The sequence below is a fragment of the Epinephelus fuscoguttatus genome, linkage group LG9, assembly GCF_011397635.1.
Source record: "Epinephelus fuscoguttatus linkage group LG9, E.fuscoguttatus.final_Chr_v1".
NCBI classification, from domain to species: domain Eukaryota; kingdom Metazoa; phylum Chordata; class Actinopteri; order Perciformes; family Serranidae; genus Epinephelus; species Epinephelus fuscoguttatus.
In genome coordinates, this window is record NC_064760.1 from 9,710,905 (window position 1) to 9,725,801 (window position 14,897).

The following is a 14,897-nucleotide window of genomic DNA, read 5'->3' on the forward strand; positions in this document are numbered from 1 at the left end:
TACCTGGTCAGTTCTCACAGTGCAGCGGTTATGACCGCCGTGTTTTTCAGCAACAGCCCCAAGTTGAATATGATTGAAGAGTTGTAACAGGTCTGCCAGCCTCAGCTGGAAATCTCCCAGTAGTGTGATGGTGAAGTGGTCTCCTGCCATGGTGTATGTGTGTTCTTTGCTCTCATGTGTTATATATGTGTGTGTGTGTGTGTGTGTGTGTGTGTTTGCACGCCTGCTCATCTTCTAGAGCGCCATGGCCGACGGGAGCCTTGCTGAGTGATTGACGACTGGCTGGGGAGCTTTATGATGGAGCTGTCAGCCCTGCTGTGTCGCATTCTCCTGGCAGTGGCTCTCCTGACACTCTCAGAAACACATCAGAATGCGACTTCTCTCACATCTTGTCTGAATCCAGTTTTGAGTGGAAAAATCCCACCGACCGGCTCGCTCCTTTTCATTTTCATGACTGTCCGGGCAAAGGAAACGCTGATTTGCACGCAGGAATTGAGTTTACATATTCACATTGGTGGAGTGTGTAAGTGAGGTATTTTCAAAAAGGCAGAGAAGACCCTTTTCCTGTTTAGAGGGGGAAGAAGAGTTTCATGGCTCTCTGTAGCTAATAAGGCTGTTAGAGACCTGGTGAAAGATGCAGATTTACTGTGAGAGATGGAAGAACGTTTATTGATGTCTTCAAGCAGAAAACTGGATGCCACCAGCGTTTTAAATTGCCTTCAATACTTGAATCAATAATTCATGTTGTCCTTTAATTTCATTGAACATCAGTGTATAAGAGCGGAGTCACTTGAAGTCAGAGGCATATTTGTACTTTGTACTTTTTAATGTAAAACCATCCGCAGCAGCAGGTAGAGGTGAAGAGCTAATGAACACCAGGTGTGCCAGCTCATTACCTGCTCGCTACCGCAGGTCTGATGATGTCACAGGCGTGAATTGTAAGACACAAAACCAATCAACACCTAAAGGTCCCAATGTCATGTCAAGCACCTCAGCTTTTTTAAAGCTTTTGAACATTTTTAAAGACACAGTGAGACATTTTGCAGAATGAATCCTGTTAAGATTTCTCTTGGCAAACATATACAGTGGTGTGAAAAAGTGTTTGCCCCCTTCCTGATTTCTTACCTTTTTGCATGTTTTCCGCACTTAAATGTTTCAGATCATCAAACAAATTTAAACATTAGTCAAAAATAACACAAGCAAACAGAAAATGCAGTTTTAAATGAAGGGTTTTATTAATGAGGAAGAAAAAAATCCAAAGCTACATGGCCCTGTGTGAAAAAGTGTTTGCCCCCTAAACCTAATAACTGGTTGGGCCACCCTTAGCAGCAACTACTGCAATCAAGCATTTGCGATAACTTGCAAGTCTTTTACATGAGTCTTTTACAACGCTGTGGAGGAATTTTGGCCCACTCATCTTTGCAGAATTGTTGTAATTCAGCCACATTGGAGGGTTTCCGAGCATGAACCACCTTTTTAAGGTCATGCCACAGCATCTCAATAGGATTCAGGTCAGGACTTTGACTAGGCCACTCCAAAGTCTTCATTTTGTTTTTCTTCAGCCATTCAGAGGTGGACTTGCTAGTGTGTTTTGGATCATCGTCCTGCTGTAGAACCCAAGTTCGCTTCAGCTTGAGGTCACGAACAGATGGCCGGACATTCTCCTTCAGGATTTTTTGGTAGACAGCAGAATTCATGCTTCCATTTATCACAGCAAGTCTTCCAGGTCCTGACGCCAGACCATCACACTGCCACCACCATATTTTACTGTTGGTATGATGTTCTTTTTCTGAAATGCGGTGTTACTTTTACGCCAGATGTAATGGGACACAGACCTTCCAAAAAGTTCAACTTTTGTCTCGTCAGTCCACAGAATATTTTCCCAAAAGTCTTGGGGATCATCAAGATGTTTTCTGGCAAAAATGAGACGAGCCTTAATGTTCTTTTTGCTTAGCAGTGGTTTTCGTCTTGGAACTCTGCCATGCAGGCCATTTTTGCCCAGTCTCTTTCTTATGGTGGAGTCATGAACACTGACCTTAACTGAGGCAAGTGATGCCTGCAGTCTTTAGATGTTGTTGTGGGGTCTTTTGTCACCTCTTGGATGAGTCGTCGCTGCGTTCTTGGGGTAATTTTGGTCGGCCGGCCACTCCTGGGAAAGTTCACCACTGTTCCTTGTTTTCGCCATTTGTGGATAATGGCTCTCACTGTGGTTCGCTGGAGTCCCAAAGCTTTAGAAATGGCTTTATAACTTTTTCCAGACTGATAGATTTCAATTACTTTTTTTCTCATTTGTTCCTGAATTTCTTTGGATTTCGGCATGATGTCTGTAGCTTTTGAGGATCTTTTGGTCTACTTCACTTTGTCAGGTAGGTCCTATTTAAGTGATTTCTAGATTGGGAACAGGTGTGCAGTAATCAGGCCTGGGTGTGGCTACAGAAATTGAACTCAGGTGTGATCAACCACTGTTATGTTTTCACACAGGGCCATGTAGCTTTGGATTTTTTTCTTCCTCATTAATAAAACCCTTCATTTAAAAACTGCATTTTGTGTTTACTTGTGTTATCTTTAACTAATGTTTAAATTTGTTTGATGATCTGAAACATTTAAGTGTGGGAAAACATGCAAAAAAGTAAGAAATCAGGAAGGGGGCAAACACTTTTTCACACCACTGTATATATAAAAAGAAAATCAAAAATAATTTGGGGCATCAAGCCAAGAGCTAACATATAAAGCTACACATCGGTTTTTTGGTTGTTGTAGCTAGCAGAGCAACATCATAGTAGAGAGAGGCTGTACTGGTGTCATTCATTTATTTTCCGTGACAGCTTATCCTGTTGGGGGTCACGGGGGTGCTGGAGCCTGTTCCAGCTGACATTGGCGAGAGGCGGGGTACACCCTGGACAGGTCGCCAGACTGTCATAAGGCTGACACATAGAGACAGACAACCATTCACACTCACATTCACACCTACGGGCAATTTAGAGTCACCAATTAACCTGCATGTCTTTGGACTGTGGGAGGAAGCTGGAGTACCTGAAGGAAACCCACACTTGACACGGGGAGAACATGCAAACTCCACTCAGGAGGGCTCCCCCACCCTGGGTTCGAACCAGCACCGTGTACTGGTTTCACTCGGCAAAAACATTTCCAAGAGAACGTGGTTGAGGTCTAACTTACTAATTTCTCCATCTTCCTCCTGATCTAACAACGTGGGTTAGGGAGGTGCCGGTGGAAGACAACTGTTTGATATGATTTGATTTATTTTTTTTGCACAATGAAACAAAGCAGCAGAAATCCAACAACAAAGGAAGAAGCGAGTTGTGCAGGTGAGATTTAATAAAACCCTAGAGGCTTATCGAAGGAATGGTACCTCAATAAACATTTCAAGCAAATACAAAAGCCATGTAAACAAACAAGGAAACATAGAATCAAAAGCACACATGAAATAAAGAAGGTATTTCGTCAAACCGTGCCACTTTTGATTCATCAGATCTGAAGGATTCTGCCTCATTACTGAAGATATACGCGCTCTGACTTCAGTTTCACTGTAACTTTATCTTCCTGTGTTATATTTCTTATTTAACTTTCATCCATAAATGTAGCTCACGTCAAAAAAATAAATAAATTTAAAAAAACCTTGCTATGTAGTGAGTTAATTACCGGCAGTGGCAAACTGTGCTTAGCGTAAAACAACAATTATCCCAATTCCCAATTGTTTAGAATTTAATTACATACATTTAATATAACTTTCATACATTTTAATGCAACATTTTAATTTGCATCCAAAACCTTCTGAGTGTTCTTTTTTTCAAACAGTCCTCTAATTAAATACTTCCTTACTCTTTGCTCACCATATTTTCATTCTTTCATTCTACCTTTGGGGGGAATTGAATAATTTACAACACTTTATTGACCTCTGTCAGTGACCACTTGGAAGTGCAATATCATTAATGGAGGTCTACAGCAGCACAGGATGTACTTTCTCCCCCACGCTCACAGTCACAGAGGGAATTCACTGACATGAGCTTTTTCTCAAATAATGGGCCTTTAACTAAGGAATGACCTTTATTGAGCTCTATGGGCCGCCGGTGGGAATTTTGCACATTGATAGAACTCGGCTCCTCCTACACAAGTCTCCTACTCAGGCCCCCGTCCCCCACCTCCACCCCCCTGAGTAACAAATGGACAGCAGTCACATCTTTCCAGTAGAGATGGGTAAGCCAGATATTCGGAGTGGATACCTGACAGAAAAATCCATAAGAGCTAATACAATGCAAACGGTAGTGTCACAGCTTTTTCAGAATCTCTTCTCAGGCTTGAGATTGAAGTGAGAAGTGATGAGCTCCATTCTTAAACAGTAGTTATGAGAGGTAGAGATTCAGCACTCAGTGTGACCATAACATTTATTAAATTCACCAAAAAGAATAGTTTTAGTGTTCTTACACTGTTGAGATAATGCAACACCTCACAGCACAATCTTTTCTTTATCAATTAAGCACCACACCATTTACAGGATACATCTACAACAAGCACCACAAGGTCAAGACTGAACATACTGTACAACCAACCTGGATGAGAAGTCATTTAATGTTGGTCTGAAAACGGTCAGTTTCCACAACAACCAAAAAATATGCTGATATAGGAGTTGTCTTTGTAAGTCAACTCATAACAGCCTTTACAACTGTGTCAGTCTAATCCTCAATGGTTAGCGGTCTGCCTGTGGTTTGTCAAGTGTTCTAACCTGGCACTGCAGACCAGTCTTGAACCTCTACGTTCATTTTTAGTTTCCAAAAGGAGTTATCAACGACTGTAGACCAAAATGCCCCCAGGCACAATTGTAATATCAGCCAGGGTGAAGACTGGTAGGGCTTAGGATTAGATACTGTAATAATTCTGCATTTCTCTGGCATGGATCTGAGTCACTTAGGCGTCTGTGGCTCCGGAGGTAGAGCAGGTCGTTCTCTAAGCTGAAGATTTGTGGTTTGATCACTCCACAACGGCCTGTCACCTATAAGAGGACAACCTAGCAGTGGTTGAAGTAGGGACAGCATGTCTTTGCACGTTGAAGTATGAACAAGATACTGGGCAAGATACTGAACCCCAGATTACCTTGCCATTGGTGTGAGTGTGTTTGAATGTTTAAGCTGGATAGCAGGTGGCACTTTGCATGGTAGCCTCAGTCACTAGTGTGTGTGGGTGAATGTGACTTGCACTGTTAAGCCCTTTGAGTGGTCAGAAGACTAGAGAGGTGCTATATAAGTGCAGGTCCATTTACCTTCAACCAGTGAGAGCAACAGAATGTGTGACATCGGGTCTGAGCGATGAACAAATGTAAACGGAATACAGCGTACAGAAATGAGCTGTGATGGTGTAGCATCAATACGGCTGGATGAATGTTAACGTTCTTTCCATCGGAGTTTGACAAAATGTTTTCAGAAATGCCTCAATGGTGCTCCTCTTCACAAAGATAGGTTTATGCTCACCTTAGAGTCCCTTGCGTGAGCCAAAAATGACATCATCACATATTTTGCATTAAGCGCTAAGACAAGTTGTCAGTCATGTTATTAAAAATCCCCCTTGTTAGATAAACTGTTGTGATTGGCCCGAAGTGGGCCTGGTCGGCTGGAAATCTGTTTGAACGGGTGGGGGATCAGACGCATCTGCCAGAGCAAATAAAACATGAGCTCACAGATTTGTCTGGTTCCCAGACAACAAGTGTTCCTCTAATCGTAGGAAAGAACCACTATTATACACAGCGACTATTTGAATCTCTGCAAAACTGTAAAAATGGTCTGGAACCAGGCTGACTACAGCATACGTGTATCATTCTGTTTACACATCTAACATTAATGTATTCCATATTCTTATGACTTTTTTAATAACACAGAATTACCTTGATTTACCCGATACGCTCAGGTTTTATAAATAATATTTTAACAATGTCTCTGTGCTTACCAGCACAGTTGTGTGTGAGTAATTATGCCGTGCTGAACTCCGTAGAAACCTCACTTGGATGTTTGAGGAAACTAGGCTGGGTTATTGAAGTTTTGGCAGGCAGCGCGTCCCTCCCGGCGCAGATGTTTGGTTGAATTAGGTCCATGAAACCTACAGAGGACTGAACTCTGCCTCAGCCAACCTCCATACTCCCATTCACAGCACTGATTACACCTGCACTTAGCTACTCCGTAATTACACCTCTACACACACTGCACCTACTCTTTTACTGTAACCTGTCTGACTTCTGTAGTGGTGTTTTCAGCTCTGATTGCGGATCTTCAGCACAAAGTACCGACCAGTTCCATCATCTCACATCTCACAAGCAATTTACCCAAAAAGGGTGTAGGAGATGAGATGTAAGCTTGATCCATTTTCTATCAATCTCTATAGCATCAGAAGTTATTTCTATACACTGTATTGGCCCGAACAAAAGACCATCACCATCACAGGATCACTCTCCTGTCTCCCCTTTCCTAACTCCTGTTCCCAGATAGATTTTAAAGGTGAAACAAAGATGAATGTTGGAAAGAGATACTATATTCGGCATCCTTTAAATCACACAGTATATAAATACAGAAATGAGCTATAATATTTTTAAATGGAGCTATTAAACATGACAAACTGTAGCCTAAAGGTATTTCTAATTCCATTTTACCATCTCAAAGCGAATGAGTATTAACTGGTGGATTAGTGTATCGGAACCCGCTGGGAAGCAGCTGGTTGAGTTACATCCAGATCATTTTAATGTTTTCCTTCACACTATTCATCCTCTTCTGCAGAGAAACACTGTTGAATGAGTAATGACATTCACGTCTAGTCCTTGAATGGAAGATGAACCTACTTTCTTTGTTTTTTTAAATGCAGTTTCCGGGGAAAACACTGTGTTAGAGACAGGTCAATAGAGCTTGTATCACCAAGCATACAGCAGAAAGAATGTATTTTAAATCTGTATTTCTTCTGTATCACTTTTACATACACTGTGCTGTGTGTGAGCTTTTGTTGGAGTGAAGTGTCTGTCGCTGAAAAACTTAACAATTATTGGCGGCTGTGGCAGTAATACGTTTTTTTTCATGAATCAAAAGTCTTGAGGATCTGTTTTACTTTTGTTTCAACACACTAATTAACGCAACTCTGTGAGGTTGCCTGAGAGGTTTTATTAATGACGTGCTCAGGGGAATCTGGTTGATCCAGGCTTGTGCTATACGGCTGTTGATTAATTGGTTGTTGTGGTTATGGGCCAGGAACATGGGTACATGCCATGTGTGCCATGACCCCAAAATCGACCCTCAACCACTGCCACACAAACAAACAAATGTAAACCCTTGCTCTCCTTGTACGGAAGGAAGTCTCATCTGATCATAAAACTTAAACTGAATTACCGCTCATGAATTGCAATAAATTTGCAATAGTGGGATTAAATAAGTTTATTCAGAGTGGAGCATATTTTCCTCACCTTGCCTTTATAATGAGTACATTTACATGCAGTCTAGAGACGGTATTGATGTTTGGGTATTATGTGTAGCACAGAGGAATCTGGTTATTTGTCTCTCTTTATACGTGAGTCTAAGAATCCAAATTTCTGATAGTCTCTGTTAGTTAAGGTTCAGTCAGGTTCAGACTACAAAAATTTTGGGCCGATTTATTCCTGATTCATCCTTCAGTCGGAAGGGAAATCCAGTCTGGGACCTTGATCGGTAACAGGGTTCAGCCCAGATTGTCTGTTAGGGTGTTTTCACACTTGGTCCTTTTCAGCCCTCTAAACGGACTCAGAGCAGTGACTTGGCATTTTTTGTGCGTGTGTGAACACTCCAAGAGAACTCAGACCACCTCGGGAGATGGTCTGAGTTCAGTTCACATAAAGTCCACTGTGCGGTTCACCTAAGCTGTGCCTTGTGAACACTAAGCACTCCAGGTTTGCTTTGCTCTTTGCCATTGTACTTAGTCCTCTAGATTACATGCTGTTGCACTGGGGCACTTGAAAAAAACAGACGAAACCACGTGGGCCTGTAGTGCTTGCAAGGACGCAGGGCGAGGAGTAGTTTGGTCCACAGAAGACACTGCATGTTTCCAGATGTGGAATGTAGAATACATCAAACAGCAACAATCTACAGCACGCAGAAAGGCTGAGATTTTCCTCCAATTTTAAGTTAATCTGAAAGCGAGGGGCTTCATAACTGCACTGCGGTGCCATGTCAAAGTAAAGACAAAGCTATGAACGTGAACGAAAAGAGGACTCAGGCTCCATCAGAGCTGAAGTTGACCAGAAAGAGAACTGAGTCCTCTTTCAAATTAACTGATTATGTGAACACAAAAAGAACTGAGTGTCTTTTCTGTTGGTCCACTTTTTGGTCCACTTCAAGAGAACTGAGCTTGGCTTGTTTAAAAAGGACTAAATGTAAAAAAGCCCTTCATGTGAGGGGTTTGCAGATCAGGTTTTAAACCTCCCAAACTCCTCACAGGCTCATTGGACTGCCCTGATAATTCCAAACATAGCAGGTACTAAAAAAATCTGAATAGTTACAGTCAGTATGAACCAGTTGCCAGTGTTGGTAAACTTTTCTAGCCCTTGAGGCTAACTTAAGCTAGCATACTACTGTTGACAGATACGAAAACTAAGAGTTAAAATCTCACTTCCAGCTCTCACAGAAGAATCGAGAACCCGTTCCAAACATTTTCTCATCCAGACTCATTTTGGCTTCTGGTTTTGTTTCTTCTTACAACACAACATTGTTAACATTACAGCAAGTTGTCTCACGTGAGGTGGTGCATTCATGCTGCCTTTGACACAGTAATATTAATAATGTTCTGTAGTGTGTGATGCTCCATTGTGTTCAAGGCTCGTAGTGTGTGCATGTTTGAGATTAGAGGGATGAACATCATGTCCTCATGTGCCTGATGCAGTCCGATTTCAAAATCAGTTAGGATTTCAAATCTCCTGTTGTGTGAGCCCAGCTTTAGTCTTTAACTCCTCCACATCCAGCAAATCTGTCATTTCTGCACTGATTGAGTTTCCTTAGTAGTCGAGGACAAACTCAGTTCTGGTTCTGGCTGCATGGACTCAGCTGGATTTATCCCCCATCATCAGTAATGGATGAAAAGAGGGTCAATTAAAGTTCTCTTCTGTAAGGCATGAACTAATGATTATTTTCATTATCTATTAAATATGCAGATTATTTTTTTGGATTCATTTTTTGCCTGTAAATTGTCAGAAAATTCATTTTTTGCCTGTAAATTGTCAGAAAATCATGAAAATGTCACAGTTCCCCAGAGTCCTCGTCTCACCAACAGTCCAAAACCCAAAGGTATAAACTCAACTGTCATTTAAGACAGAGGAGATCAGCCAATTCTCACATTTAAGAAGCTTGAACCATAAAATGTTTTGCATTTTTACTTGAAAAGTCACTCAAGTGATTAATCAATTATTAAAACAGTTGCCAGTTAATTTCCTAGGGGCCAACTAATCAACACAGCTATTTATTAATGCATGCACTTATTTGATATCCTTTCATTCTCATCAGTTATAGCTATTATTAAAATATTTGACTATAATAATCGAGTGTTTCAGTCCTAGCTGACAGTAGAGTTTGTGTATCTATACTATAACAGTTTTAGTTTTCATTGTTTTTATTGAATCTTTCTGTAATAATCAGTTATTTCCAGCATTTTTTAGTGCCTTGAAATTATTATTATTATTGTCATTAACAGACACTCAAGATTCTGATTTACCTTGAGGCAAGTGTTAAGATGGCATATCTAACATGGCTGGAAGATATTGCAGCCCATGCCTGTAGGAGATCATCTTCAGAGACCGACATAACATCTTTGAAGAAAGGGAAGAATACTTATCAGCTTTTTCCGACTGCTGAGACATTCACAGACGCTCATTGACGGTCAACAATGGTGTGTCAGGACCTTAATCTGTGCATGGGAACAACTTCACCACTTTTTCCATGACACACCTCTGGGCGAATGTATTTTCTGTTTATAGAGAAATGGGGGCGTGGCAATGTGCTGATTGCAAATAGCAGGCACGCATCTGCCAGTTTAGAACGACTCTGATTCACTAACATATGCATGGTGGTAAGAGCAAAATTGTCTTGTGTGCACGTGTCATGAATCTGAGAGTAATTTTGTGTGTGCACTTGTTTTATGCGCAGAGTAAGAACATTTCCACAAACGTATTAGTGAATGAGGCGTGTGTGCATTTAGGGAGACTAATGCACAGATGCAGCTATAGATTCAAACAACCTTAATTCACCGAGCAATATCAACTAACAGGCCTGTCACAAAGTGATTTACAGTCAACACACACAGACTGATTAAAAGAGGGATAATAAAACCAGAGAAAGAACATGAGCTGTACACACACTAAGAAAACCTTTGTGTGCTTGTATTGGCGTGTGTTAGGATATTAAGTGTGAGTAATAATCGTCACTCAAAAGACTGTACAAAATAATTGTCTCCGTGGGCATTACTCAGTCAACCTTGTTACTGTTGAGGGCCATCGGTGTAAAAGTAGCTCTGTGACTGTGATTGGTAAAGTAACCTGGGTGTCACAGGAGCTCTCGGTGGCCCACTCTGGCTGGCATGTTGGCAGTCAGGTTGAGCTCCAGAGCCCGGGAGTGCCGTGGTTACCAGATGGCCGTGGCAACAATCTTCAGTCATTTCACTCACCTGGCTGAGTAAAGACTTCCTCTAACCCAGTGCCCACAGGAAATGGTCTCTACAGCACGTCTGCCTTCTCTGCTTCTGCCAAGACTCTCGCTCCCATCCTCCGCTCATGTCTCTGAAGTCTGTTTCAGAAAGGAGAGGAAAAAAAAAAGAGGACACTGATTTGGGCCACAGAGGCTGTGAGGGATTGCTCAAAACAAGATGGCAAGATAGAAAAAAATTTGATGTCCCTACTTAAACCACTGCCAGGTTGTCGTCTTATATGTGACAGGCTGTTGTGGAATGACTCATGCTGCTTTTTTATGGTCGCTCTGTAAACAGTTCATTGTCACTGTCCAAGTTTCAGTCACCATTTCTGTGGGAGAGTCTCCTCCAGAGATACTACTATCCTTTTTGAAAGGCGTTATCATTGTTATGCTACTCAGAGGAGGCTTCTTCCTTTAAAGGATTATTCAAATTCATTCTTTTGATATTTTCCATGTTTTGTGGAGCAAGACTCGAACAATTTAGCCACAGGGTGTAGAGCAAAACTTGTGGCCCATTCTCAGCCAGTGCATAAATGCATATTATTAATGTATTTGTGTGTTTTATTGATTTATGTTGATTTATGATCCTTGGAAGTACAGTAGGGGAGTTTTTTTGTTTGTTTTCGCTCCAGGGTAGGGTAAAGAAGTGAAACTCCAGCGTGACAGTGGCACAATGTACACAAATGTGTGAAGTCAGCTCTTGGAACAGTTTGCAGAAGAGAGGGACGTTTAGTGTGTGCCTTTTCTTTCTTTACACATTTTGTTTTCTTCGCATCTATCCCCCCATTCCCTTCCCTGACAAAAGGTTACATAAAATCAATTGCTACAAAGCAAAATCAATAACGTCCGAACAGAGGTTCTCTCCCTTATTTATCTATCTTATTTGTTTGGCTTCACAGAGCACGTTAACCTTATCTAAAGGCATCCAGCAATGCTGAAAATACACTCAATCCTATTGATAGTGTATGCTAATGCCAAACCTTAAGTTCAGCACTTGGCATCTTCTCTAAAACTTCTCGTTCAATAAGGCTGCCTCACTCCTCAAGTGGTACCGATGTAAACAACGTTGTGGGATGCATTGCATTTATTCATCTTGTGTCTCTCTCTCCTCTTGTTCACCATATTCCAGTTCCTCCCGTCATTCGAGTGTACCCAGAGAGCCAAGCCAGGGAGCCGGGCGTCACTGCCAGCCTGCGCTGCCACGCCGAGGGCATCCCCAGCCCCCAGCTGGCCTGGCTGAAGAACGGCATGGACATCACAACCAAGCTGTCCAAACAACTCACCCTGCAAGGTACACAGATGTCAAGAGTTTACTGCTCTCTGCCTTTACACTTATATATTTTTATTCCCACTACGGTTACAGCCATTATTATTTTACTACTGCTGTTACCAACACTTTTACTGCTACAGTTGCTCTGACAATTGATGCTCCTGCCACTAAAATAAATGTCACTATTATAGACATTTTATGACCCTGACTATCCCACAGTGTGATAGTAGTGATAGTAGTAGTGTAGATAGTGGGGCTGCTCGATTATGGCAGAAATCACATTCACAATTATTCTGGTCAACAGGATTATATAACATGATTACTTATTGACTTTGGAAAGATACGCTTTTATTGAACTTTGTGTGTTTTTAACTCTGAGGGTTTTTTTTTTTTTTTTTTTACTTTAAATATAACTAAACTGTAGGTGGCTCATTGGCCAAAAGTCTTAATGTAGCAGTTGAGCCACTCAAATACTGGCATATTGTCATTAACTGAAAATAGATAACACAGATGTCAGTATTGTAATGTAATGCTTCATCATAAGACCGACCTGTTGATAATTTCTGAACTGCAGCTTGCGCTCCTTTTTACAGAGCAGCCACAACAGACTGATAAGACACATGAATGCACACTGTAGCTGGGCTGAAGCACTCGGACTGTACGCTTTAATTTGTTATTCTCTACAACGTGCAGTATATATGCATATATGCATATATATAATTAATACTCTATAAGCATTAGTTATTATTAAGCACAGTCTGAATCTGTACTGTGAGGCTGCCTGAATGCTGTGGGGAGAGATGACTCACCTTTCAGTCTTTTTTGGTCTCCTCCTGCTAATTGACACATTTTGATGAAGCTGATGTAAAAGGATTGTTAGCAGCCATCCTGAGAGCTCCGCCTTGTAACACAATGAGAGCACAATAGGCTGCACCTGCAGTGGTCTTGATGACAGCGGGTTACTTTTTGAAATAGTCACAAAGAAGTTATCAAGTTGGCATCACTAAGCGCACCACTGTAAAGGAAAGAGGTGCGCTGGATTTAGAAAAGAACAGAATAGAAAGAACTTTATTCAACCCTGAAGGAAAATTCAACTGTCCAGCAGCTCATAAAAGACAAAAACAACATCCACACTTCCCATCATCAACAACAATACAGTGGTATTAGAATAGACATGAAATAAACTAAGTTAAAATAAGTGCATAGATAGAAATTAAATTAAAATAAAATTGCCCAGTCCATAGTCAAGTCCACTTGTGGCTAATGCGATGTGTGTGACTGGATTCAGGAGGTGCAGCTGCTCCTCTGTTGCTCCAGGAGGCTGTGGAGAGGGTGTCTGCTATTGTCCATTATAGCTTTCAGTTTGTTCAACGTGCCTCTCTCCACCACAGCTCTTAGTGGGTCCAGTCTCCTGCCGAGCACTGAGCCAGCTTTTTTAATCAGCTTGTCTAAACGCTTGGTGTTTTTGTCCATCAAGAGCATTATTGGGAAACAGAATGCGGCTCAGTAATGGTTTTATCTCGATTATCTTGTGTCCATAATTGTTTGATCACATATATTTCAGTAACAATAAAAGTAGTTATGATACATTTGTCCTGCTGAGTTAACGTCTTCAGCAGTGAAAGATGCTGGCCTGTCAGCTGATTGGTCGGTTGAACTTGTGGTTAGATGGCATTTGATAATTTAGTTTAAAAATGTTGGCTTGAAACTGCAAAATAATTCAACTTCGGTCATTAAGAGATTCATAATATTGGTATCTTGATAAATTGGTGAAAGTATGAAATAATCTGAGGCAAAGTTTCTTGTATTTCTGTCAATTACCAGCAAAGCCAGATGCTTTTCCTTTGAGCTTGTACAAAGAAACATTAAACCAGAAAGCTTTCCCAATGCTCACAGAAACACAGCATGTGCGCCACATTTTTACTTTGAACTCCCACCTTATTGAATTCTCCCTGAAACAAACCTCTCACCTTCCTTCCCAACATATTAGAGAACGGTTATGTAACAGGGTAATGGTAGCAGAGGATGGTAACATGGAAGTCTCCTTTTATCTCTTTCTGGAAGGCAAACTGTTTTTTTTTTTTTTTGTCTGTTCTCTCTGTGTTGTTCCTCAAAGCAAATGGGAGCGAGGTGCACATCAGCAACGTGCACTTTGAGGACACCGGCGCCTATACCTGCATTGCCAAAAATGATGCTGGTGTAGATGAGGACATCTCTTCGCTATTTGTGGAGGACTCAGCGCGCAAAACTTGTATGTATAAGTCATGATGTTCGTCTCTTTTTATCCAGGGGATAATGGAGTCATGCAAATGGAGCTCTTAATAATTTATCCTGTCAGTTCTTAATAGTTTATATCCTGTGATGCAACGATAGAGCCTCTGCAAGGGAAGTAATGGTGATACTATCTATACTCTCTTCATCTCCTGGTTCGGAGGCAGGTTCAATTGTTCATGCTTCCTCTACATCCACTCAGGAAGACATTTTTGTCTCTCATATTTTATCTCCTCCATGCTGGGATTTTTATTAGTGCTGAAGTGATGAAACGTCGGTCAACAGAAAATAAATTGAATCTCAAAAATGCCAAACAATCACTGTCACTGGCCTCGCAAATATGAAGACTTCCTGCCCCTCTCTGGTTTATGTTCTTGTAAAGGGGATGCTATTTTTGTTTTTGGCTTTGTTTGTCGGGCATGTGAAGACGTCACTTTGAGCTTTGAAATATTGTGATGGACATTTTCCACAACTTATTCCATAAACAATTAATAGCTCATTATGGCGTATTAATCATGAATACAGTCCATCTGATGTTGTTTTTGTTTCTGTTTTTTGCTGTTTCATCACCACAAATGCAATTGTAGCCAGTATCTCACTATCACTATCCTCATTCATATTTTAAGAAGCTACAAAATATATTCGGCCACAAAATAAGCCTG

The 14,897-nt window shown here is 41.1% G+C and overlaps 1 protein-coding gene across 2 annotated transcripts in view; it reads left to right on the forward strand.

The window, feature by feature from the left end:
* The window catches only part of fstl5 (follistatin-like 5), a 271,372-nt gene that overhangs the window by 201,047 nt on the left and 55,428 nt on the right, over positions 1-14,897 (forward strand). For both annotated transcript variants that reach the window (XM_049585115.1, XM_049585116.1), the window contains exons 9-10: positions 11,824-11,985; positions 14,081-14,215. In XM_049585115.1, coding sequence (XP_049441072.1) covers positions 11,824-11,985; positions 14,081-14,215 — 297 coding nt within the window. The remainder of the gene's footprint in view (positions 1-11,823; positions 11,986-14,080; positions 14,216-14,897) is intronic.